At 42.4% G+C, this 23,689-nt stretch overlaps 1 protein-coding gene across 3 annotated transcripts in view; it reads right to left on the bottom strand.

Moving 5' to 3' along the window:
* The window catches only part of GOLGA3 (golgin A3), a 28,771-nt gene extending 6,224 nt beyond the window's left edge, over positions 1–22,547 (bottom strand). Inside the window, exons 1-19 of one of the 3 annotated variants that reach the window (XM_075110843.1) lie at positions 22,407–22,547; positions 20,227–20,578; positions 16,537–16,818; positions 15,606–15,718; positions 14,377–15,068; positions 12,999–13,110; positions 10,960–11,266; positions 10,137–10,339; positions 9,625–9,762; positions 8,483–8,644; positions 7,324–7,692; positions 6,055–6,132; positions 4,827–5,090; positions 4,220–4,314; positions 3,288–3,504; positions 2,401–2,544; positions 1,587–1,784; positions 921–1,037; positions 287–426 (exon numbers count right to left, since the gene is read on the bottom strand). In XM_075110843.1, the coding sequence (XP_074966944.1) occupies positions 287–426; positions 921–1,037; positions 1,587–1,784; positions 2,401–2,544; positions 3,288–3,504; positions 4,220–4,314; positions 4,827–5,090; positions 6,055–6,132; positions 7,324–7,692; positions 8,483–8,644; positions 9,625–9,762; positions 10,137–10,339; positions 10,960–11,266; positions 12,999–13,110; positions 14,377–15,068; positions 15,606–15,718; positions 16,537–16,818; positions 20,227–20,359 (3,764 nt within the window). In that variant the 5' untranslated portion in view covers positions 20,360–20,578; positions 22,407–22,547. Of the gene's footprint in view, positions 1–286; positions 427–920; positions 1,038–1,586; positions 1,785–2,400; positions 2,545–3,287; positions 3,505–4,219; positions 4,315–4,826; positions 5,091–6,054; positions 6,133–7,323; positions 7,693–8,482; positions 8,645–9,624; positions 9,763–10,136; positions 10,340–10,959; positions 11,267–12,998; positions 13,111–14,376; positions 15,069–15,605; positions 15,719–16,536; positions 16,819–20,059; positions 20,151–20,226; positions 20,579–22,406 lie in introns of those variants that run through there. The other 2 variants (XM_075110845.1, XM_075110844.1) reach the window with 2 other exon arrangements.
* Between the last annotated feature and the right edge of the window lie 1,142 nt (positions 22,548–23,689).

Here is a 23,689-nt window from a genome sequence, read left to right as displayed (position 1 = left end):
GATGGTGAAGCCTAAATACAGCACATTTCAGGTCTAACTGAACTCTGAAAAGACAGAAAAATTCAAGTATTTGTCTAGAGTCCAAACACGCTCAGCTGAGGTACATCTCAACATAATCCGCTCCAGAGTGGCCAAACCAAAAATTCACTAATGTATTGCTTTTTCAGAGGATTTATTGTATTTACTACTATGCTCTTCCTAGAAGGGTTGGACTAGATGATCTCTGAGGTCCCTTCCAACCTGTGACTCTGTGATACTATTCTCTAAGAACTTTACGTTTACTTACCGCAGTTTGTCCACTTCAACCTGAAGGGCTTGGACAAGCAGTTCTTTGGCATGTAGCTCTTTCCTGATTTCACTGAGCTCAAGCACAGCAGCCCTGTAATGACGGCGGTTATGTGCTGCATCCGCTTTGGCTGCTGCTTCCTATAAGGAAAAAAAAGATGCAATTTTTCTTTGTTTTATCACTGTAGGTGAATCATAAAGGGAGCTAGGCTAAAGGGGTACTAATCGAATCAAGAAGGAAGCTATCCAGCTGTTAACACTTCTCTTTTTGTCTAAAAAATTATTAGAGTTGTTATCCTTATCAATGCTAATGGCAGTTAATAACTATATATAATGGAAGAAGCACATTTGCCAGACTGCTTCTTCACTGTGTATTTTCAGATGAAGTACCATCACTTTGGGATATGTCCCATGCATTACAAGTCATAACGGAACTTTCCTCATAGTCAATGAGTGTGCTTAACACAGGGCGCAACAGAAAAGACATCAACTGATCTCCCAGCCACTGGCCATCATGACAGAGACCCTGCAGGAAGCAGTAAGTTATAAAGCATAGATTTTGCTTCAAGCTACTTTTCAAATACCTTATATTTAAATCACCGTTTAAGTAAACAAACCAAAAGATGAGCCATTACCTGCTTCTTAAGGTCTTTAACTTTTAACTTTTCTTTCTCTAAGGAAGCCTGTAAAGCTTGAATAAGTTGTTGCATTTGCTGATCCTCTTCCTCCTTCCGCTTTAGGACTGCCTGAACCTGTGTCACATCACAAAAACAAACACGCACTTTGTGTGGGCTCACTGGAAGACCAGAAGTGCCAGTAGGGGAAATATAAACACAAGCCAATGCAGGAATTGCAAAACTACTCTCTGCTGTTCACTGATAACTCTTTCCTCATGGTACCCTTCAACCTTAAGAGTAGCTATGGTTAAGTGGTAGCTCATTGCCTATGTTCCCATTTGCATATACCCCACAAATATATTGCTATTGGCAGAAAAACCGTTCATCTCAGCGAATCCATATGTAACACAGTTTGTTCCAACTAACGAGGTGAGCCACACTTTCACTGTTGCAAATATTTTAATGCAATTTCGTTTCTTCCAAAAGGAACAACTCTGTTTAGTGCAAAGTCTCATTTCCAATCTCTTGTTTAGCCCCCTGTATTACTATTAGGCAACACACGGGAGACCCAGATCTGGAGAAAATGCACCAACTTTGTATCATATGAGTGAAGAAGTCTAGATCCTGTTATCAGAAATATGAGCTAATTCCTTTCTTAAGGCATTACATCAAAAGGTCAAATACCTGTAGATTCAGTTGTACCAAGTCTGCCTCTCTTTTTGCTAATGCTGTTTCGAGGATATTGTTGTGTTCCCGCAAGGCGGCGTTGGACTGACTAAGACCTGTAAGTTTTCCTCGTTCATGCTCCAGTTCAAGGGCCAACTTCTTATTAATTTCTTCTAAACGTTTTATCTTCCTCCTGAAGCCTCTAGATTCCTGAAGCTACAGCCAAAGGAAAAATCAAATCAAACAAACCAACCGAAACAACCTCAGATTACCACCACAAAAAAGTTGCTTTTCCAGAGTGGGATTTCTTTTTTTTTTTTTTTTTTTCTTTTTTAAATGAACAGTACAAAATAAGTTCAATTGGGTATTTTTTTTTCTTCTTTTTGGAAGACTAGAATGCTTGCTAGAAAGCAGAATCCAGGAGTACTCTTGATCTGCACCTGAGCAGTAGTTGATAATTCTTTTGTGCAACTCTACATCTGAACACCACCCCCCTGCCCTCAAAAATCACTGATCATCCATGACTTCAACTAGTTTCAAAAGATAATGATTCATGCATCCCCACCGTCTCATGACCAGACACAGCTGGTATCTAATACCGGAATTACTTTTTCTCTCATCTTCTCTTCCCCTATATGACAATGATTTATGGAACAATAAAGAACCAGCACAGGGCAGCAAAATTAGCAAGTGCCACTGACACAGTGTTTCCTATGTAAGATTCTGATTTCCTGCACTGTTGGAATCAAGTTAGAGTACTAAAATTTCTCCCTGCCTCTCAGGCACTTTTTACTGTCACCTTCCCATCTACCACGCAAATTCAAGCAATCACCTCATCCTCAAGTTCCAGCACTTTCTCTCTGTATTCTTCAAGCTCCTGGCTGGTAAGTGAAATCACTTCTTGCAACTCTTTTTCCAGCATCAACTTACTGCTGCTAACAGCTTGTAATTCTGTCTCCAGAGCTTGAATCCTTTCCTGAAGACAAAGGGATCACAACCGTGATTAATGTATCACCCAATTACAGGAGTAATTTTGTTTTTGTTAAAAAGCCTACTTCTCTAGCAAATACTAAATGAGATGCTAGTGCTTAATGTAAAGGTCTTGCTCAGAGCTTTCAACCGTTGCATCCAGCCACTGCTGTTAGTGTATTTGATATCTTGCTCCATTGGTCCAAGGAATTGGAGCTTCCCCTGGTAAATTATTTTTCTTATCACAGGCATAACATATATAAGTAAATTATGACCTCCCTGAAGAACTTTTAACTGTCAATGAGCAAAAGGCAGTAAGAGCTAGAATTTGGGAAAATCTTCAGATGCTGAGCCTTTAAAAAAAAAAACAACCAAACAAAAAACCCAACAACAAAACAAAATCAAAACCCACAAACCCACCACCAAAAAACAAACCAACAATAAAAATTAGTCAGGAAATTTAGCACTAAGGCTGATCACCCTCTTGAGCCTGGATTACAACTGGTAACCTGAAAGAGACAAGTGAAATTAAACCCCCCCCCGACCAACCAAACCTAAGCCTGCCAAATCACCTCTCTCAAATACAGTTAAGGAAATGCACAGTGCTCAGAACACTGGTACCATGTACTTGTCTAGCTTTATATTCCGAATATTTTCACCACTTCAGTGTAAAATAATATATCAAGATTTATATTTAATAACAAGGTAGCTCTGTCCTTGTACTAGCAATGTTAAAAGACATCTGCATACTTGAGCAATCTGGTTGCTTCCACCATCGGTGATTTGCGCTTTTAGTTTGCTCAACTCTGCTTTGGCAGATTCCTTTGCAGCAAGAGACTCCTGCAGCCGACGACTAAGAATGCTCACTGCATTCTCATAGGCTTTATGTTTTGCTTTCATCTCTTTCTGAGCGCTTGTCAGATCTGACCCCAGACGCTTCATTTTCTGTTTCTGCTCGGTAATGGCCCTGGAATGAAAGGAAAAACAAAACATCAGGTAGAACAAAAAACTGCCTGAAAACTGTACTACAAGGTTGATTTTTCACATGGCCCAACAAAAAACAACATCCACTTCTCCCCCTTATCCCAGAGTCACCCACCTCATCAGAGAAAGCCATCAGGTTGGTAAGGTACATTTTGGGCCTTTACAAGACAAGACCTTGAAGACTCTTGAAAACATTCTAAGAAACTACTTACAGTAATTGAAAGGTCTTTGTCAGAATTATTAAAACTCCAATATGAAGGAATATATACTACTATCTCCAAAAATAACACAGAATTTAGATTAAGAATCCAGTCTAATCTGAGATTCTTGTTGGATATGTCAGGTATCACAAAATCCCTGTGATCACCAGTGGGGGCGGGGGGGAAAGTAGTTCTCATTAATGCCAACATTCTAGCCAGTCAAGGCTAAAATTCAGTGAACGGTAGTTAGGATTAGCTCAAATATGTATGTTGTATGGCAGACACTGTTGGTTAAAAGCGTAAGTGAATCAGAGGAGAAGCTGCAACTCCTGCATAGCATGCAACCAACGCTTTGCCATGGATATGACTCTATGACTCTCTGACTATTTAAAATTTCCCAAAGGCAAGACTAGGGAATAGGGAAAGAGTGGTTGCTAAAAAGATGAATATGAAAAACAAATGGCATAGTTCTTTTGCCTGTGCTAAAAGAACACTTACTTTTTTGCTTCTTCTTGCATTTGTTCTACTTGTTGTTTTAATGCCTGATTTGCCTCAGCAAGAGATGCCATTTGCTCCTTATCGAACTGCAAAGACTTAATAGGAAAGAAAAAAACACCCATGAGAATAAGAACAAAAGCACGTTTGCTGTATGTTGGATTATAAAAGAATAAGCGTGAAATTTCAAATTACTTTTGACTCTAAATATAAACCGTTCCAAGGTTCTCCATCTCCTTTCTCTTTCCCTTTTATTTCTTCTTTAATTCCTCCTGCTGTGGCCACCACCATAACCTGTATGAACAGAGTTCTTGTTTGCTCTTTGCTCTCAGATGCAGTTCACTTCGGGACCAAGGAAACTGCTCCCACGTCACACCTCTACCACTCCTGTAGCGTGCTTCTCCCCACTTACTTGCATGAGACATTAATAAGCAGTCAGGTATTTACAGAATGTTGGTAGGCATAAGCTCAAACGTATAGACAATATTAAAAATGTAACCAAGAACCTTAACTTGCAGGTGGTCATTCTGTTTATTTCCAAAGTTAATAGAGATAGCAACCTGTCCTGGATGTAACACTCTCAAAGTCCAAAGCTTAACACCTTCCATACCTGTAGCCGTGTTTCCATATCGTCTCGTTCTTTCTGCACTGACTGAAGATGATTTTCTATTTCCACCATCTGCTGGTGAACCTGAGATACCTCCTTCTGCAGCTTGGAATGTTCCGATTCAAGTGACTGTTTTTCAACTTGAGCTTTCAGTAGCTCCCGTTTTAACTCTCTCACTTCTGAGTCCAGACGCTTCTTCGTAGCTTTCAGTTCACTAATCAGCTGGTCCTTAGAACTTGCATCTCTTCGATAAGCTTCCACCATTACCTTGGACACAAGAGTTTCCAGAGGACAACGTCACCTCTGTTACAGCTTTATAGTAAATTAGTCTTAAATTTGTATTTACTGATATTCTTCTAGTATGGAGGGAGAGGGGTGCATCAAAATAAGAGAAACCAGCATCATCATCTGTAACATATTTTCTCTGGTTCAAAGACTTTTGTAAACTCAGCTATCAAACACCAGTACATATCAGCAGTTCATATAAAACCCCCAAGTAAGAGCGTTTATAGCAGTATGGGATACTCTTCACATTCTTTATGGAACCGCACTGATTACATGCCTTTTTTAAAAAACTAAAATAATTGTAAAAAATTAACCATTCCACGCGCACGATTAATAACTTTTGCCATGAAAAGAGGGCTTAACTGCGACTGACAGTTTAAACAGCCTTTCCAAACTTAAACCTGACAAGCTAAAACAACCTTTGGCATTAGGTAATAAGCAGTCAAGCAGTAAATTAATGGTGCCACCCTAAACATAAGACACATATATCTGCAACACTAATGGCATATCAATTTCAAATTAACATTTCAAAACTGTAAATTCAGAATAAAATCTGCAATAAAGCACTTAGTTTCCAACTAATGACCAAAGCAACTATTGTTTTTCAAAGCTGCAGGAAAATGACAACATGAAGATTTTCATGAGTGCTTTTGCAAAAGCAAATCTATTACCAACAAATCAGAGAGGCTTTATATGGTGGATCATTTGGCAAACTCTGTGAAGTCCAATGAAAGCATGAATTGGTTGGTGGATCTGTTTTTATGTTCGTTACAGATCAAAATTCAACTGTACAAAGTACAGAAACTGTATACTTCTGTCACAAAGTTCTTTGATACAGAGAATTGATTAAAGAGTCCTCACAAACCCCTCAGAAGTACATGCCTTCACTGTGAAAAAAGGTATATTCCTTGGTTTTATTTCTTTGAAATAGTTTGCTTTTGCTTACCTTCTGCTGCAGGAACTGCTCCTTCAATTTCTGAACCTGTTTTTTAAGGCTGGCATTTTCTTGTTGCAGATTTTCTACCTGCCATAGGGAAAATAAGCACACACATTGCTTTACATGTCAAATGTTATATTCTACGTTATTTCAAGCAATGACAGTATCTTTTGCTATGCTTGTGCCAACTGCCTAATCTAATGAGGATCCTGTTTCTGACTAGGCATCTCAATGGCACTGTTAGATAAGTCAATGTTTTATACAGATATACATTCACATAGGTCACCACTCAGTGAGCCTTGTCAACCCTCAGAATGCGTGAAGTCCCCTTATGCTGCCATTGCAGTTCTGGTATGCATCATTAGAGCACGCATGTTGTATCTGGATGGCATCCATTCACACATACATAATCAACTGAAGAAATCAGCTGGTTCTTTGAAGGAGAAAAATGCAATCTTTATGTTAAATGTATTTCCATAGCTCTTCACTACTTCTATCGGTAATACTATCAAGTCCTATTATTATCTTTAAAAGAAAACTCTAAAGATTACCAGGAACTCATCATTATCAGGATTCAGTAAGAAAGCTCTTGCTATGGAGCTTGGATGCTCTAAAAGATACAGAGCATACATGACTATCAAACCAAGGTGTGAAAGGAAGAGTCACCGTAATTTAAAGCAGCCACAAAAAAGAATAAGGATACGCATTAGGTTTGGTCTTGTGAAATAGTTCAGTGACTAGAAAAAAGCCTCAGTGGGTGTACAGCAATATGCAAAAGCACACCCTGGTATACTGTTTCAAGAGAAAAGGCACAATTAAACATGACCAAATTACTGCATAAGGAAGATGTTTGGTCCACAGTGCCACAGAAAAGCAGCACACCAAAAATTACTTCCAAAATTCTGATCTGCACTCAAAATTACTGCTTTGTAAAACTGGTAGATGTTAGAAAGACGGTGGCTCTTGGAAACAGACAGGAGACGACCAATTAACCTCAGCTTCCATCCCATGTGCCACAAACGCATACGCATATAGATACGAAGGGATACTAAACTGTAAGCTCTCCAATGATGTAACAGGATGGAAAGCGTCAGACAGTCTACCAACAGGGAAAAATGAGAACTGAGTAAAATATTCCCACTAGCTGAATGTTGCAACTACATACATACACAAGCTCGTGTGTACCAATCTCCTCATGTAATTGGCTCTATCGTGTGCCTGTGGCAGTACTTCCCTGCAACAGGTACTTTAAATAAAACACTTTTAGGGGTTCGTTACCTGGCTTGACCTGATTGCCATTTCTTCCCTCAGTTGTTCCAAGATTTCCGATGCTACTTCTGCATCTTCTCCGAGGCGCACTGCTCCTTCATCAAGCTGCTCTTTGCTTGCTTTTGCTGCCTGCAGAGCTACTTCCAAGACAATCTTCTCATTCTGCAAATACTGGATCATGTCATCTTTAGAAGTAGCATCACTTTGGAACTCTTCTAATCTGGCCTTCAGTTCATCATACTGTGTCTGCAGGTCATCCAGCGACTGCTCTTTGGTGTGCAATGTCTCTTGGGTCAGAGTGAATTGCTTCATTAGGTCTAGGTGTTCTTGCTGTAAAGATTCAAGCTGCAGATCTCGCTGATGCAAAGTCAACTTGACCTGGAAGAAGTATTTTAAGATTAGATTAATACAAAATGAATGTAATCTTTGTAAATGTACTCCAATCAAAAGAGAATATTTTAGGTTCTAGGAGAAAACAGCAGAAGGTGCAAATATTTAACTTTCCTAGACCACTTCTTCTATTTGCTCTATTGATTGCATTGATTGCCTTCTGCAGCATCTGTAATTTTACAGGCTAAGCAACAACCAGAATGACAAGCCTGAAATATTCTTAAAATTCACGGTATTCTAAACTTTTATGTGAAAAATGTGTGCACAGTAGATATACCAGGTAAATTCAGTGTTATTAATGATAACGCCATATAATTACATGGAATATAATACTGACCTATCACCTACTTCATCTCATTCCAGGCCCTGACACACCGCCTTTGTAATGTCACAGGGTTAAAGCAGGACTCTGGAGTGAAGTGCAGATTTATTATGCTGCAAGTGGATGTAATGATAACCTGAGTGCCTAACAACATTGAATGTGGATCTGTGCTTCTTGTCTATGCTTCAAATAATCACATATGTATTCACTAAAAAAAAAAATAATCCAACACTGCCAAGACAGTAGTTCCGAAATTTCAAAAAAGTAATGAGATGGTTAAAAATAAAGGGAGCCTTTTATCCTGGGACAGAGTGACTTTGATACGGACTTCATTTTTGCAGCCATCTTTCAGGTTTTTAAAAAAAGTTCAGAGCTCAGGGTCTATTCTCTATTGCCTTTTCAGCCAAATAAGCGATTCCCTTGAAACCCTTGAGAAGTTGCCTAACAACAGTCCACCTGTTCCAATTCTTGTTCCAGTGTTGCTGCAGAATCAGCCATTTTCTGAAGCTGTTCTTTCTCATCCTCAAACTCCTCTAGTTTTCTCTGCAAGTCTTCTTCCACCATGGTTTTAGCCTCCTGGATCTGCATGAAGGCAGCTTCTTGATCTAACATGTCAGCCTGCACAGAACAAGTAAGGAATCAACTTTTACAGTTTCCATGGAGGAGGAGGGGTGGGAAAAAGAAAAAAAGAGGAAAAGAAAAAGGTAAATTATCAGGAAAATTTCTAGAGAAAAGACACAAGCAACAATAATTCTGATGTCTGCCTTACACACGCATGTGTCTTTACTGGAGTCACCCATTCATATACTACAGACACTTTAGACTAACAGCGAATGTGTTGTATACTTCTGACAATCTGAATTCCTCTTAAATAACACCATGTCCTTTCTAAATTGATGAAATAAGACATACAGAAAAAAGTCCTTATTAAAATTAAGCTGTTTGGAAAAATTCTGAAACAAAAGAGATTCCTTAGATGCTGTAGCTACTCCGTGAAATAGCAATTCCTGTCATTTACACAACTGCTATTAGTAACGCTGGAAAGGGGGTGCTTCCGCTGACCTGCTGCTTTACTGCCTTTGAGTCTTAGAAGCACGATTGTCACTGAAATTCAGCGGGATTTAAGGTACTAAGTACTTTGAAAGTGAGTGTACTGCACTTCAGATTTTACCCACCCTTTCGTACTGGAGGGAGGAGAAGCACTGAGTAGTACTCAGTGAGGAGTACTGAGCAATTTCACACACTTAAGAAGCACTCTGCTGACTTAGTTTAACTTCCAATTAAGTTTTCTCTTGAAAAAGTTCATGAATGGGCAAAGGAGAACATTTACATCCACCTTTAAAATTCAATTAGAAACATACCAGAGCTGAAAAGCCAAGCATCCCCTTGGAGTGGGAAACATATGGCTTTGCTCCCTCTTACTGCTTGTAACGTCATGTAAATTTAATTGCTCTGAAATATTTAGTGTTTTTATAGTGCAGCATTTGAATCAATTCACAAGAATTCTGTGTTACTTTGCCGGAATAGCCTGGAGTTTGCAAAACCTGAATACACAACCTAGGCAGAACGTAATTCATGGAGACCACCTACAACCGTACCTCAATATTTTGCAGCTGTGCTGCAATACGTTCCTTTTCTTTAATGGATCTGTGCTGGGTTTCAGTCAGCTGCTGAGACAGTGCCACATTCTCCAGTTTGAGATGTTCCAACATACCTGCTTGGGTCATTTGCCCAGCCTAAAGGAAGGGGAAAAAAAAATAATCACAGATTAATGCCAACAGTCAAAACTTGGCCAATGAATTTAAAAGTTTCAGAAAAAAAATCACATTGAATCTATCCGTATCTTAGCTATTACTTCCATGGCACTGCAGATCTTCATCCACAGAAGGCAAGTGCTTTGGTGACATTTATGCCTCAGCATTAATGTGAAATAACACCTCAGGATGAAAAACAAAACACCATCCCCTCCGAAGAACACACAAGTGAGACCAGCTCCCTTGTCTGAGCTCATAAACAATGTCCTCTGGATAAAATGAACAATATAAAAAAAAAAAAAAAAAAAGAAAAAAAGAGATTCTCAGTCTTCCCATATGTAAGGAAGTCATAATACCTGTATATTGGCCATCTCGCTCTGTAGCCTGACACGGGCCTCCTGTGCCAGTACCAGCTGCTGCTGGTACCACTGCCGCACATTTTGGAGCGATGCGATTTCTGTTTCAGATGCCTTTAGCTTATTGGTCAGCGTGGTCCGTTCTAGCTGCACCTTCTGAAGCTGGTTCTGTAAGGAAGCCAACTGCTGTCGCAGATCATGAACTAGAAAAAGAAGAATAAAGACCTTGGACTAGTGTATTCCATTGTTCTATTTTTATGCACACTTTTTCAAGGATTATTGCTATACTCATTGCCTTTTTTTTTCTTTTTTTTCTGCTTTCTTTTTGAACAAAAGCACATATGCCTAATTACATGAAGATTGGCTTTTCCTGCAAAAGTGAGGGGAAATGCCAGAATCCAAAGTATCAGGTCATAAGCAGAATAAAATTAAGATAAATGAATCACTTCTATAAGAATTCATAGTTCCTCAGAGGCAGAAAATGAGAGCTAATTGAAAATCAGGACACAGGTATCTCGACATGTAAAGTCATCATTACAAACCAGTATGTCTACAGTTTTCTAAAAACTATTAGTCCACTGTCAAACAGTTACTAGACTAAATATTTATGCCTCCCTCTCCAAGCTGGCAGGGGCAGCTTGCAAATTGTGGCTCTTCTGTGACACAAAATAAAACCCAACCACCTTAGAATTCACATCATTTTATTAGTATGACATCAATGAAACACAAATTAAAACTCCTTCTTCCTGGACTTCAGAATTATACTGAAATAAAATGCTTATGGAGTAACAAATTTTGAAGATTGACATTTACATCATCCCACCTGTGCTGTCTCTGGTGAGGACATTTTTTTGCATATCTTCAACCTTCAGCAGGAGTCTTTGGTACTGCTCCTCTGCTAACTGCAAATCATTGTTTGAAGAAGCCAAACTAGCATTCTTTGCTTCCAAGGTATTTTGCAGGTCAGCCATTGCTCGTTCCAGATCCCAGCAAGACTGCTTTAATGTGGCCACTTCTGAGCTCAGAGATTCCTGCTTCTGCTGGCTATTTTGGCTGTGCTCCATCTGTGCCTGAAGCTTCATGTTCAAAGCTGCAAGTTGGGCTTGTAGCTCAGTCTTCTCTTTGAGAGCCTGAATGTGTCCAGAAAATCAAAATACAGAAGTCTTAAGAGAAAATACATCAATGGCTGACTATAGAAGATGCCCAGCAAAATGCTTTTGCTAAGGTAAAGACCATTTGCTTGCAAAAAATTCTTTTTTAAAGTGACAGCTCTCCTAGCAGGTATTTCAAATATTCAAAGAGAATACAGAGGAAAGCACAGACAAGACACAGTGTTATATTCAGTATCCGTGTCAGGATTTTTAATAAGACACGTGTTTCCACACTTTAAGGAAAAATGCTTTCTATTATATGTGTTACACCATCAGTCAATACAAAGATAAAATACAGCTATATAGACATGGCTAGCATTGCTCTGGATTTATCGTCGCTCTTAATTTGACATTAAAAAAAAAGAAACAACCAACCTTTGAAGACTTTACTAACTTTATATTTATCATCTTAAGCATCTGCATGGCAAGGTTGTGGGAGTGGGGGGGATACAGGGGTGGCTTCCGTAAGAAGCTGCTGGAAGCTTCCCCCATGTCCGGCAGAGCTCCAAAATGGACCTGCTGCTGGCCAAGGCCAAGCCAATCAGTGAAGGTGGTGCCACCTCTGGGATAACGGATTTATGAAGGGGGAGAAAAAAAATTGTGCAAGAACAACAGCAGAGGGAGGAGAGAGAATATGTGAGAGAATCAGCCCTGTAGACACCAACGTTGGTGAAGGAGGAGGAGGAGGTGCTTCAGGCACTGGAGCAGAGATTCCCCTGCAGCCCGTGGTGAAGACCATGGTGAGGCAGGCTGTCCCCCTGCAGCCCCTGGAGGGGAGGTTAACAGTGGAGCAGATGTCCACCTGCAGCCCAGGGATGACCCCACACCAGAGCAGGTGGATGCCCAAAGGAGGCTGTGACCCCATGGGAAGCCCGTGCCAGAGCAGGCTCCTGCCAGGACCTCTGGACCCATGGAGAGAGGGGCCCGTGCTGGAGCAGGTTTGCTGGCAGGACTTGTGACCCTGCGGGGGACCCACGCTGGAGCAGCCTGTTCCTGAGGGGCCGCACCCCGGGGAAGGGACACACACTGGGGCAGCCTGTTCCTGAGGGGCCGCACCCCGGGGAAGGGACACACACTGGGGCCGTTTGTGAAGAACTGCAGCCTGTGGGAAGAACCCATGTTGGAGAAGTTCATGGAGGACTGTCTCCTGTGGGAGGGACCCCAGGCTGGAGCAGGGAAAGGGTGTGAGGAGTCCTCCACCGAGGAGGAAGGAGCGGCAGAGACAATGTGCAATGGACTGACCCCAACCCCCGTTCCCCGTCCCTCTGCGCCGCTGGTGGGGAGGAGGGAGAGAACATTGGGAGTGAAGCTGAGCCTGGGAGGAAGGGAGGGGTGGGGGGAAGGTGTTTAAGACTTGGTTTAATTTCTAATTATCCTACTCTGATTTAGATGGTAATAAACTAATTTCCCCAAGTCGAGTCTGTTTTGCCCATGATGGTAACTGGTGAGTGATCTCTCCCTGTCTTTACCTCAACCCACAAACCTTTTGTTGTATTTTTTCTCTCCCCTGTCCAGCCGAGGACGGGAGTGATGGAGTGGCTTTGGTGGGCACCTGGCATCCAGCCCAAGTTAACCCATCACAGCATCCTTGTAAAGTACGTTATTCAACAATGTTTTTACAAAACACAATTCCCACAGGTAATGAGTAGGAAGCTCTTGAAAATTAACATATTAATATAATTTGCTAAATACATTCAAATTCATTTTCTACCTGATTAGCTTCTAGTGAGAGTGCTTCTAGTTGCCCTTCAAGCCTCATCTTCTCCTTCAGAACCTGCAACATTTCGTCATGAGTTCCTGCGACAGAGCTTTCCATAGAAACACTGCAGACAGAGACAGCACATACACAGTTTAAGGATTAGAATACAACACTCATCTAGTTGAAGAAAAGTGAAGCTGAAATCAGACTCTACATGTGACCTAGAATTTAGGACATTTCTTCTGGCTTTATGGTGGACCCAGAACACAGTGAAACAATCTTCGTTACCATCAAAAGAGATAAAGAAATTATATTAACGCTAATGTCTTATACATTAGTTTCCCATATTTGCAGCAACTAGAATCTAGCATGGCACGTATATATTTGTTATTTTACAGAAGTGCATTGGTTGACTTCATTATGTTCAGTATCTGCGTATCCCATTATAAGCAGACAAACAGACATAATGGGAGCACAAAACCTCCACAACTGTTGTCCGCAATTGTCTGCTTTAAAGTGAAAGTGCCTGAGAAATACCAACAGCTGCTGCGAAAGAAGGAAGAACAGGTATTTGGTACAAGGGATTCCTTATGGTCCTTCCCTGATGTACAGCCAAGGAATTTAGAGAAAAAGATCTTCTCTCTCTCTCATTACTTTAAGAATTGTCTAAGCTGGAATAATTGTCAACAACTGATTTTACCTTAACATCTCAGGGCACTACGCTTTATTCCAATACAGAAAAAAACCCAAAAGTTAATTTCAAAATTAGTGTGTATAAAACATGCATCTGCAGGGAACTGATAAAAAACACAAACACATTGTTAAGGGCTTCACCAGGCATCCACTTCCTTGCTGAATCACAGTTTAATACCTACCACATACACATAAGCTTGTGAGACTAAGTAAATCTCATTCTAAAGGGCTGAAGAGGATAAGAGTATCTAGGACAAGACTCTTGGCATTTCATAACTATTTGAGGTGTGAAAGTTATGTGCGTAGATCAGGAAAAGGATGATAATAAATATCACCGAGTCAGTTACGTCTACACTTTAAGACTTTAAAGACCAACGCCACATCAGTGATTCAGTGAATGAATTCCTGCTTCTTAAGTAAATACAGATAGAAGCAACTGCTGGCAGTACGTTTAGAACACACTCCCTGTGGCAAAAATATCTTTCTCTAGAGATAATACTTAGAAAATAGGTACTCAAATGAAGTGACCTTTCAGCTCCTTTTAGATTCTGTAAATTAACAACAGATTTGATCACAATGAATGTAAGTTAAAACTGGATCCAAAGTTTGCAGAAGGTAAGAGCAATAGGCTGCCTATCCCTATCCCGAGAAAGTATAATGTCTAATAACGGCCTTACTGTACAGTGATCTTTCTTACCTGCTAGAAATACTGTCTCTCCTACTCCGTACTTCCCCATTAACTTCTTGCTCTTGGGCTTGATGCTCCACTGCCGCAGCCTGTAGCACCTCACTGATGGAAGGAAATTGCCCCACTGCATCAGGATGTATCTTCTGACCATTAACTGTATACGGAATACCCTGTTTGCCTTCTGCATTCTGTAAACTGTTATACAGCCCTTTCCCTGACACGCTGCTGTAGGTGGAGCTGTCACTCTCATTCCCATCCAGCCTCATTCCCACTTCGCTCCCATCAATCTCTGAAATGCTATCTCCTGCCAAGGAAGAATTCTCTAGTCGATCGTCCGTGTCTGAGAGTAGACTAATCTCAGAAACAACTGATGTTGGACCGCTTCTGCTTTCCTTCAGAGTCCCACCAGATATATCAGCAGCCACAAAACTCCCCGTAGTGTTTCCAGAGCCTGAATCTTCAGTTCTGTAGTCAGCCAAGGATCGGATCTTACTGGGCTTAGATTTTGAACTCCTTCTCTCTCTCGAGGATGCTGGAAGTCCCAAGCTACCCAGTTTGGGCCCCCTGGGGACACTGGTCCGCAAAAAGGAGTATTCTTTTGTCATTGCCACAGTGCTAGCTCTTGGCAAGATTTCTGGATTTAACATCAGCTCAGGATCTAGGGTGCTGGAGGGCCGGTTTTTGGATGTAGACTGATTCGACTAAAAGAAGCAAAGAGTCAACGATAAATAACAGAATGTTACGTTTGAACAAGCAACAAAGACTTATTTTGCTGTAGAACTCAATAAGTGAAGCTCTATGCTTTTACAATAATACTTAAATATAGGCATCATTTCATAAACAAGGTAAATTCAATCAGCAAATGTATATTTACATACAGAAACATCAGTAAATTACATCAACCCTATCGAGGCTCAGCATATGCCTGTTGAAAATCATCAAGGTAGACTCCAAAAGCTAGCTGAAAAATATAGGAAAAATTGAACATTTAAGTTACTTAAGTTTGGGGTTTGGGTTTTTTTTTTCCCATTTTAAGCAGCACAAAATGGTACGTCACTGATGAGGTAATAGAGAACCAAATTTTGCATGTCCAGAAAGAAAAAACCCGCTTTCTCACATCTGAGAAAACTACTGAACATTTAAAGCAGAAAAAACAGTAATTTAGAGCATGGAAAGGATAAAGTTTTCAAGGTTCTCAACACATGCTGAATCCAGAAGATCTGTTGTGTGGTACTCACTCTTTCCTGATGCCTCTTCACTCTGTATTGTTTGAGCTGTTCTTCTAGCCGTCGTCTTGCTTGAAGTCTTATTTGTTCTTCTTTTTCCAACGGGAGTGGAGACTCTACTGAGCCTGTAAGTAAAAGGTATCTTTATAGAGTCAAACAGAAAACTCCAACAGGCAAGTCTGATGCAAAAGGAAAAAGCCCCTTTTACCATCAGCAACATGCTTCATGCTTAAGCAAGGAACGCAAGGAAAGCCCATTGGCATGCACCTCAGAATACCCTCTGCTGATATTCCTCCATGTGTATGTGGCAAGAGATTATACAGCAAGAACAAAACTATTGATGTCATTAACCTCACCCATCCTGCACTTCTGATGGTACTGGAACTATAAAACTAAGCTAGACCTACACAGTCCACTCATTCCCTGCATGTCAGAGAAAGATGTTCCCTAGATACATTTTCTTACTTTTTGTTAACTCACATTAAATCTTTCCCATAGTAAGGCTTTTTAAAACCATTATTTCAGAAAACTCCTGCAGCATTAGACACCTTAATACAAAGGCATACCCCTTCTCTCCCCTTTATTGCTCTTCTTTTCCCTCCTGCCCTCCTGTATTACTTAGCTTAAAATCACCTGCTTCTGCTGTTGTTTTTTTTTTTAACATCACCTGTTACTCCTAATAATCAAGATTAGAATAGCTTCAGCCCCAGAAAGTTCCCCTCCACCGTAAGAACAATTTTTAAATGGTAAGGCACGTGCCATAGCTGCAGCAGAGGGTGGTTTACTGAAAGAAAATGAACTGTAGTTCAAAGTAAAAGCTTCCTGCAGAAACAAAGTTTAGTCTAAGCTTAAATGATGTTATAGAATTCTAGAGCCAGGCTCAGAGTAAAAAGCTTTAATGCAGCAAGAGAAAGCAGGGGCACCACCATAAACAGATGCTTACACAATTCAGTTTCTTGCATGGGAAGACTTAGTTTGAGAGACTGCAAAGCTTCTTTTCTAAGAACTATGCCCTCAGCACTAGTTCCCTGAGACTTCCTTAGGCTGTCATGGAAACCAGTCACACCTGGGGATGACTCTTGACCCTGCTCACTGCTGGTGGGGTCAAAAGATACAGGAGAGTCGGGGAAGAGCGACTCTGGCCCATTCTGGCAGGCGTCCACTTTGCTGTTTATCTCCAGACTTCCCTCTTCATTTGGCACTTCATTGACGTTAATACTGGTAGCTGGAAAAGAAAGTTTCACTGAGCTACACCGTAAGCCACCCCATTTATCTTCTCAGCCCCACCCAAATACCATGCTACCACTATTGCCTTTAGACTGTAAAAATATGGAAATTGCTAATGATGGCAACTGGCAGGAGGGATTTTATAAAGGATTCTTCATTTAAAAAGACCAGAACACGTACCTTTCATTTGCTGTACTACGTTGCCTTCAAGCAGGACCTCAAAACGGACCATAAAATATCTTTAAAACATCATGCAGGTTTTTAAATCTCGTTAGGTTTAGAAGCATGAAACACCGAGCGTAAGACAATCTGTGTCACACCAAGTGGGCAACCTACTACACAGAAGACTCAGCAACTGCGGGCCTCTGCTGAATGACTCAGCTATTTGGCCTGCTGCTGTGCACTGGGGAGGAAGCATCCACCATCTTGACTTCCAGCCTCGGCCAAGGAGAGTTTCTCAATTTTAAACAGAGTTTAGATTTTTTTCTAACAGGACATCTTCATCAAATGCAACATTCACATGGATCAAAATAATAAATGTACCAATTAAAAGGCAATTTTTGCTTTAATACCAATTTTATCCCCACTCACTAATATTGGATTTTTCTTTTCCATCAGGAAAAAGTCATCTTCAAAACCAGCTCAACACTTCACGGGTTTATATTTTGGATTTCTCACACATTTCTGCTCCACTTGGCCAGGGACTACTTAGATTTATGAAACTGCTGTTGCAAAAAATCTGTGTATCTACCTTTAAATGCATTATTATAGATCTCAAATGAGCAGGGTATTGGAATAGCGACTGTCTTTCTGTTCATTCCCATACCATGTATCACCAGGGTAACTGGAACTCATTGGAATAATATGGAAGATTTCATTATTTTTTCATGAAAATGTTTGAAAATACGTAACATTTATGATCACAAAGTATTTGCAAGTGGAAGAATCAATTTTTGTCTTTCTATTATATTTCCTCCTCTCAGAGCTACAGACTTGAATAGAGTTTCTTTGGTTGGTTGGGGTTTTTTTAAGATCTGCTCAAAGATGATGTGGGGGGAGAGAAAAAACCCAAACAAACCAGAACTGAGAAACAGAACCTCCCAAAACAAAGTGTTTCTGAGATTCAAATGTAGAAATATTCTGTAGCCAGGAAGTTGACTACAATGATTCAATAAAATGTTAATTATTGATTTAGACCAGTCCATTAACATATTCATATTAAACTTTTCACCCCCATATAATGAATCACTACAAACTTCTGGAAGCAAAACAATTAAAAAGTAAAGCTATCATCCTTCATGTATGTGGAGAATATTTAAGTGCACCCTGAAATTCAAAAAGCCATACAGGAAGAAGTTACGGGTAGGAAGGCAGGACTTTTTAATTCTTTTCCCTTTTGTTACTGAAGAAAGCAAAAGGTTTCCTTTTAAGGGCAGTCAGATTTCACTTCAGAGTAACGCAAAGAGGAAAAGGCAAATTTCCACCCCTCACCATTTGTTCCCACCTCTGCGGTGCATCCTCCTTGAAGCCAGCACAGATGTTTGTACAGTGAGCCAGCTCAGAGGGAACTGAATGAGGAAGCTGAGTGTGGGTAAAAATAAAAAGTTTTCAGCCTCAGGTTGCCAAAACCCACCGGCTCTGTACCATTTGAATTAAAACACTTTTGAGTATCTTACTTGTCACGCCGAGAACATTTTCAGGCCATTTCAGCCTGAATCAGTTCTCTGATTTAGTTCACTGCATGGTCACAAAAACACTTGCAGGCACGATGGAAGGGAAGAGTGCGAAGGAGGACGGAGGACACAACTGCCTTTTTAATGACTAACCAAAGTCAGAGTTTAAGGCATTTTTAAACTAAAAGATTGTTGAAACCAAACTTAAAATAGATGTCAGAGCTAAGAATAGCCACAAGAAGCTAAAAATAAGAAGATACCTCACACATTCAGAAATATTTTTTCTGCCCGTCTTTCAGAAACTGCAGCTATTACTGCATCAGGTTTATACTTTCTTTACATTTTTATCTTCACAACTGTGAGTGACACACATATACAAAAGAGGTGCTGGAGCAAAATTCTGGAGGAATGGTTTCCTGGCAACTTCCTGAGGCCATGAGACACTCAGAACCTAAACGCTGCCTGAAACCAAGGTAATTTAATTGCAGTAGTGTCAATACAACTGCGGTCTTTTTAGAACAGTGGGGGAGGGGATGCAATTAGATTGAAAACAGCAGAAAGACACACTACCTATTCGTAAGCCACAACTCAATTGTTTGGATGATGTCCAACACAGGAGAAGGCAGGAACGCGAGACCCCCAACTTCATAAAAGATGAATGAATCATCATACAACTACACTCTGCCAGTCTGATAACAGGAAGTGTTAAGAAATGCAAATAAAGTCTCAGGCCTCCGCTTTCTTGCCCATGACAAGATGACAAATCATCGGTAGGAGAGGAGGGTGGAAGGCTAACAACTTCATCACACCAGCACCTCCTTTTACTGAGGGAGCCTCCGTACTTTTGCTTATCTATGCAGCCGCAACACGTGTGCCCCCCCCCCATCTCCCACCATATCCTTACACACCAACATATCCTCAGATACCTGCAGTGGAAACATGGAGACTTCAATTCAATACAAGGAAAAGATTTTTGCAATAAAAGCAGTTAAATACTGGCATGGGTAGAGAGGCTGTTGAACCTCCCTCTCTGGGGATTTTCAGAATTCAGCAGGACAAGGCCCTGAGCAACCTGACCTAGCTTCAAAACTAGACCTGCTCTGTGCGTGAGGTTGGGCTAGATGACCCACAGAGGTCCCTTCCAACCTAAGTTTGACTCTAATCTACTCTGATCAGCGCCCTCTTAAGTTTCTTGTACACAGCTGCATCATTATTTTATTATAGAGCATGTCTGCATATAAAAGTTATTTTGAGATAATTTGCAGAGTACATGCCAGCATATCTCTCATAAATGGAAGTTTAGAGAGACTTTTTAAGTACATTTGGGGTTTTGCCTAATCAATTTAATTATGAAAATTTCTTTTGGCAGAATAAAGTACTCCAGTCATGAGCTTACTCTGTAACAGTAATTTCAGAACTGTTAGTCTAGAAAATTTCAGTGTCTTGGAAACACTATCAGAACACACAGTAACACCCTGAATAACACATACTCAACTGACAGCCAATAGTACTTAATAGTTTGGGTTGGTTTTGAAAGGATAAGTTTTAAAACAAAAGACAGTTTACCCATATGCAGAGCCATAGCCTTCACCAAACTTGCTTAAAACTGCTGTACAAGAAATTCCCAACCTCGAGAAAAAAAGTCCGTCAGCATCACCTGAACAACAAAACAGACAGCTGTAGAGAAGCCTGGGTAGGACTAGGAAATTATTTGGTGCATACAAACAACTTACTGTTAATTTCATCTGTTGTAACTGGCAAATCTGACTTGGCTTTACAATCCAGAAGTCCTTCAGATCTGCTAGGGGCCCCATTACTGCTTCCGTCCTCCAAGTGCACGTCCTGCTGGACAGATGAGGAGTCCATGGTAAAAACGATCCAGATCCCTGGAAAGTTTTTCTTCTGAATAACTGCCACCAAGTGAACTACCAAGTCCTGTTTCTCTCCATCAGCAACAACAGCATCGAGACGTTACACAGGAGTTCTGAGCTTTACAGCTGTTGGCGTGCAGTAGGCAGCTCAAATTCCAGGAGATCATGAAAACAGCTCGCAGCCAAAGTTGCAATCACCAAGGAGCTGCATCCTCTAGAAACAAAATGTAGTAAATTTACAAACATTTCTCAGAGCTTTGAAAATATGAGTTAAAAAGGAAGCAGTGTTCACAGATTACCCACCGGCTCAACTTCAACACACAGAACCAGGACATGGGGTAATAACAGAGGCGATGAAATACAACCCCTCTTATTGTGAATAAGAGGGGATCTGTTTAATCGCTTTTTTATCATAACTTTTTTTTTCAGTAGCATTGATACACCAGCATAATGATGCAACAAGACAACATTCAGCGAGACAACTGATTTAAGATCACTGTCCCTTTTAATGGAAACACCTCTTTGGCCTCTGCTTAAACAAGTGAGCCAGTATTCAGACTAGCATTTTGCTCTGCAAATTACAGTCTGGACTTTTACATCATGTACTTCATTTAAAGGACCTACTCCCATTTAAGTTTCAATGACTTCAGTTAGAAAGCAGTACAGAATTCAGATTTTTTTTTTTTTAACTAAATTACATCATTACTGTTTACTTGTCTGCAGAGCAACGAGTACGTATGGCTGTAGAGAGCCTGAACTACTAATCACAGCACGTGTTGGCAGTCAGAACATGGCCTGGGCTGCAGTTCAGCGCTGCCTTCTCCTGTGGTGAGTCAAGAGGAGGATTTCCAAACAGTTTATAGAACTTGCAAATGACTCTCTAGGCCTTCAGACCTTACCTCTGGCTATAGACCCAGCCAACTAATACGATTTGACAAAAGCTATCATACATGGTCGCTTCAAGTATTTGAATTCTGTTCAAATAGTTACTGACAGCTGAATTCAGATTACAAAATGTTATGGTTTCTGTTTACTAAAGAAGCATAAGAAATCTCCTGTTAAAAAAAAAAAAAGGCGGGGGGAGTTGCGAGGAGAATGCCAAGTCAGGAATATTGCAACTGCATTTTCATATGAACACAAACATTCAGCAACACCACCAGTCACCTCCAAAACATCACGGAAGCTGCTAACAGCTCGGGATACGCAGGACTAGACGATTATGTAGGTGGCCCTGATGTAGGAGAGCCGTGAAGGAGCCAGAAACCTGGAGCACGTTTCTAGAAGAGAAACCTCCCCTAAACAGGGAGGTTAATACCTTGGCCTTCAAAGCCTACAAGACTCCTGGGGGGACAGCCGCTGTACGGCAAAGAGACGCTACATGGCCGGTGACACAGAGGAACTGCAGACAAAAGGCTTGGACTGCTCGCACCTTGGCAAAGCCGGCCGACATCAGGTGGCTTGTTATCCTTGCCATAAAACATCTTTTTACAACCAGGGCCACAGAGAACAGCTTTCTCCTGCACGACCCGCTCCCAGATATTAAAGGATAATGCGTTTTGGCTTCGAAGTCCTTTTGTATCCCTGCGTTGAGCACAGGCAGACAGACACGCACACGGACAGATACACGCACGCCACGGGAACCCCGCGGTTACCTCACAGGGAAAAGAGCTGTACGAAACCAACCGATTTTGTTTAAAACACCGATAACCAGGAGGGCAGCGGGCGCCCTGTCCCGGCGAAGCACGGCCAGGGTCGCGGGCAGGGGCCGGGGCCGGGTCGCTCCCTGGGACGCCGGCAGAGGCACCCGGGGCGCGGAGCCGCGGTCCTGGAGGCAGGGCAGGCCGGGCCGGGCGGCTCCGCTACCCCGGCAGGCCGCCGGGGGGGAGGGGGGGGGAGGGCGGGCAGCCCCAAGCGCGCCCCCCTCGGCCCCCAGCAGCGCCCCGCCGCCCCCAGCACTCCCCCCGCCGCCAGTGCTGCGCCTCAGCCGCCCCCGCACCGCCGCCCTCCCGCCCGCCTTCCCTCCCCGGCCGGACCCCGCAGACCTGGGGCCGCCCGCCTGGCGCCCGGCTCCAGCCCGAGACGTGGCGCTGCCTCCGCCGGGAAGGGGAGGGCGCGGCGGTGCAACGTGGTTCTGCCTCCCCCACCAGCCGGCCGCCGCCGCCGCCGCTGCGGGCCGGGCCGGGCGAGGCCCGGCGCAGCCCCCTTCCCTCCCCTCCGGCCGCCCCCCGCAGCCGGGCCCCGCGCCCCTCGGCGGGCAGCCGCGGCGGCCTGGCGCAGCCGGGGAGGTGGCCGAGGCCGTCGGGCCCGCTGGCGAGGCGGCGACTTTTCCAGACGGACCCTTCCGGGAGCGGAGGGAAGGGGAGCGGCGTTCCTCGCCGGGGCTGCCGCCGCCGCCCGCGTCGGGCTTCCCTCAGCGGCGGCGCGGGGCCGGTCAGGCCTCGTCTCCCCTGAGGGGAGCCCGCGGCGGCGGCGGGGCCAGCCCGGCCCAGGGAGACCCGCCGGCTCCCTCCGGCCGCCGAGCAGGACCCCGCGGCCGGCAGCCGACTTCCATAAAATAAAATCTGTGCGTAAATTAAAAATTAAATGTATGTAAAAGAGCGATGCGCCCCCCGCAGCCTGTGTTCTCTCGATCATTCACCTTCCTGCATTAGGGTGACCATTTACTGGGTGAGAGCCAGGGGAGCTCAGCGACATGACCTGTTAATATCACGTTTCCAGCATTCCTGTTGGCCCTTTCCGCATAAATCAGTCCTTAAAGTTGACTGCATCTTTCTGTCATCGGGCATCCCAGAAATCCTCCGGGGTACTGGGAACCGGGGCATCCCAGCGGTATTTCACGCAAACGTTTCCTCCTATGCCTATGTTGATGTTTTCCTTTTCTAGATTTGTTCCATTAGAGTAGCTTATCTCGTTACACTGGAATTATTTGGGGGTTGCTGGAGAGCTTATTGCTTGGGTAGATTTTACTTCTAATGTTGCTAGAGTCTCCGTATGGACCAGAGCATTTAGTAAGTGGGTATGGAAAACCAGACATCTCTGTGAAAGGTCACATCACTGCCCCCCCGCCTTGTTCAGAAAACTCTGAACATTTTTATTTTCATAATGAAAATGCCTTCTAACATCATATTGTCACCCTAAATATAATTGCCAGGTAAACATACTTAGTCCGCTTTTCCAGGTACTCCTCTTTTATCAACCGGTCCAAATTATCCCTAATACGAACATGAACCCACTGAGCTGTTTTTCTAGGAAGATGTGAGGCTGTTTGACAGGTCAGGAAGGTAGTTAAACCCAAACCATCAGCGAGTCTAAGTCGTTTAAATGA

This window comes from Phalacrocorax aristotelis, chromosome 15 (genome assembly GCF_949628215.1).
Source record: "Phalacrocorax aristotelis chromosome 15, bGulAri2.1, whole genome shotgun sequence".
NCBI lineage: Eukaryota > Metazoa > Chordata > Aves > Suliformes > Phalacrocoracidae > Phalacrocorax > Phalacrocorax aristotelis.
This window is presented reverse-complemented; position numbering and strand designations above follow the sequence as displayed.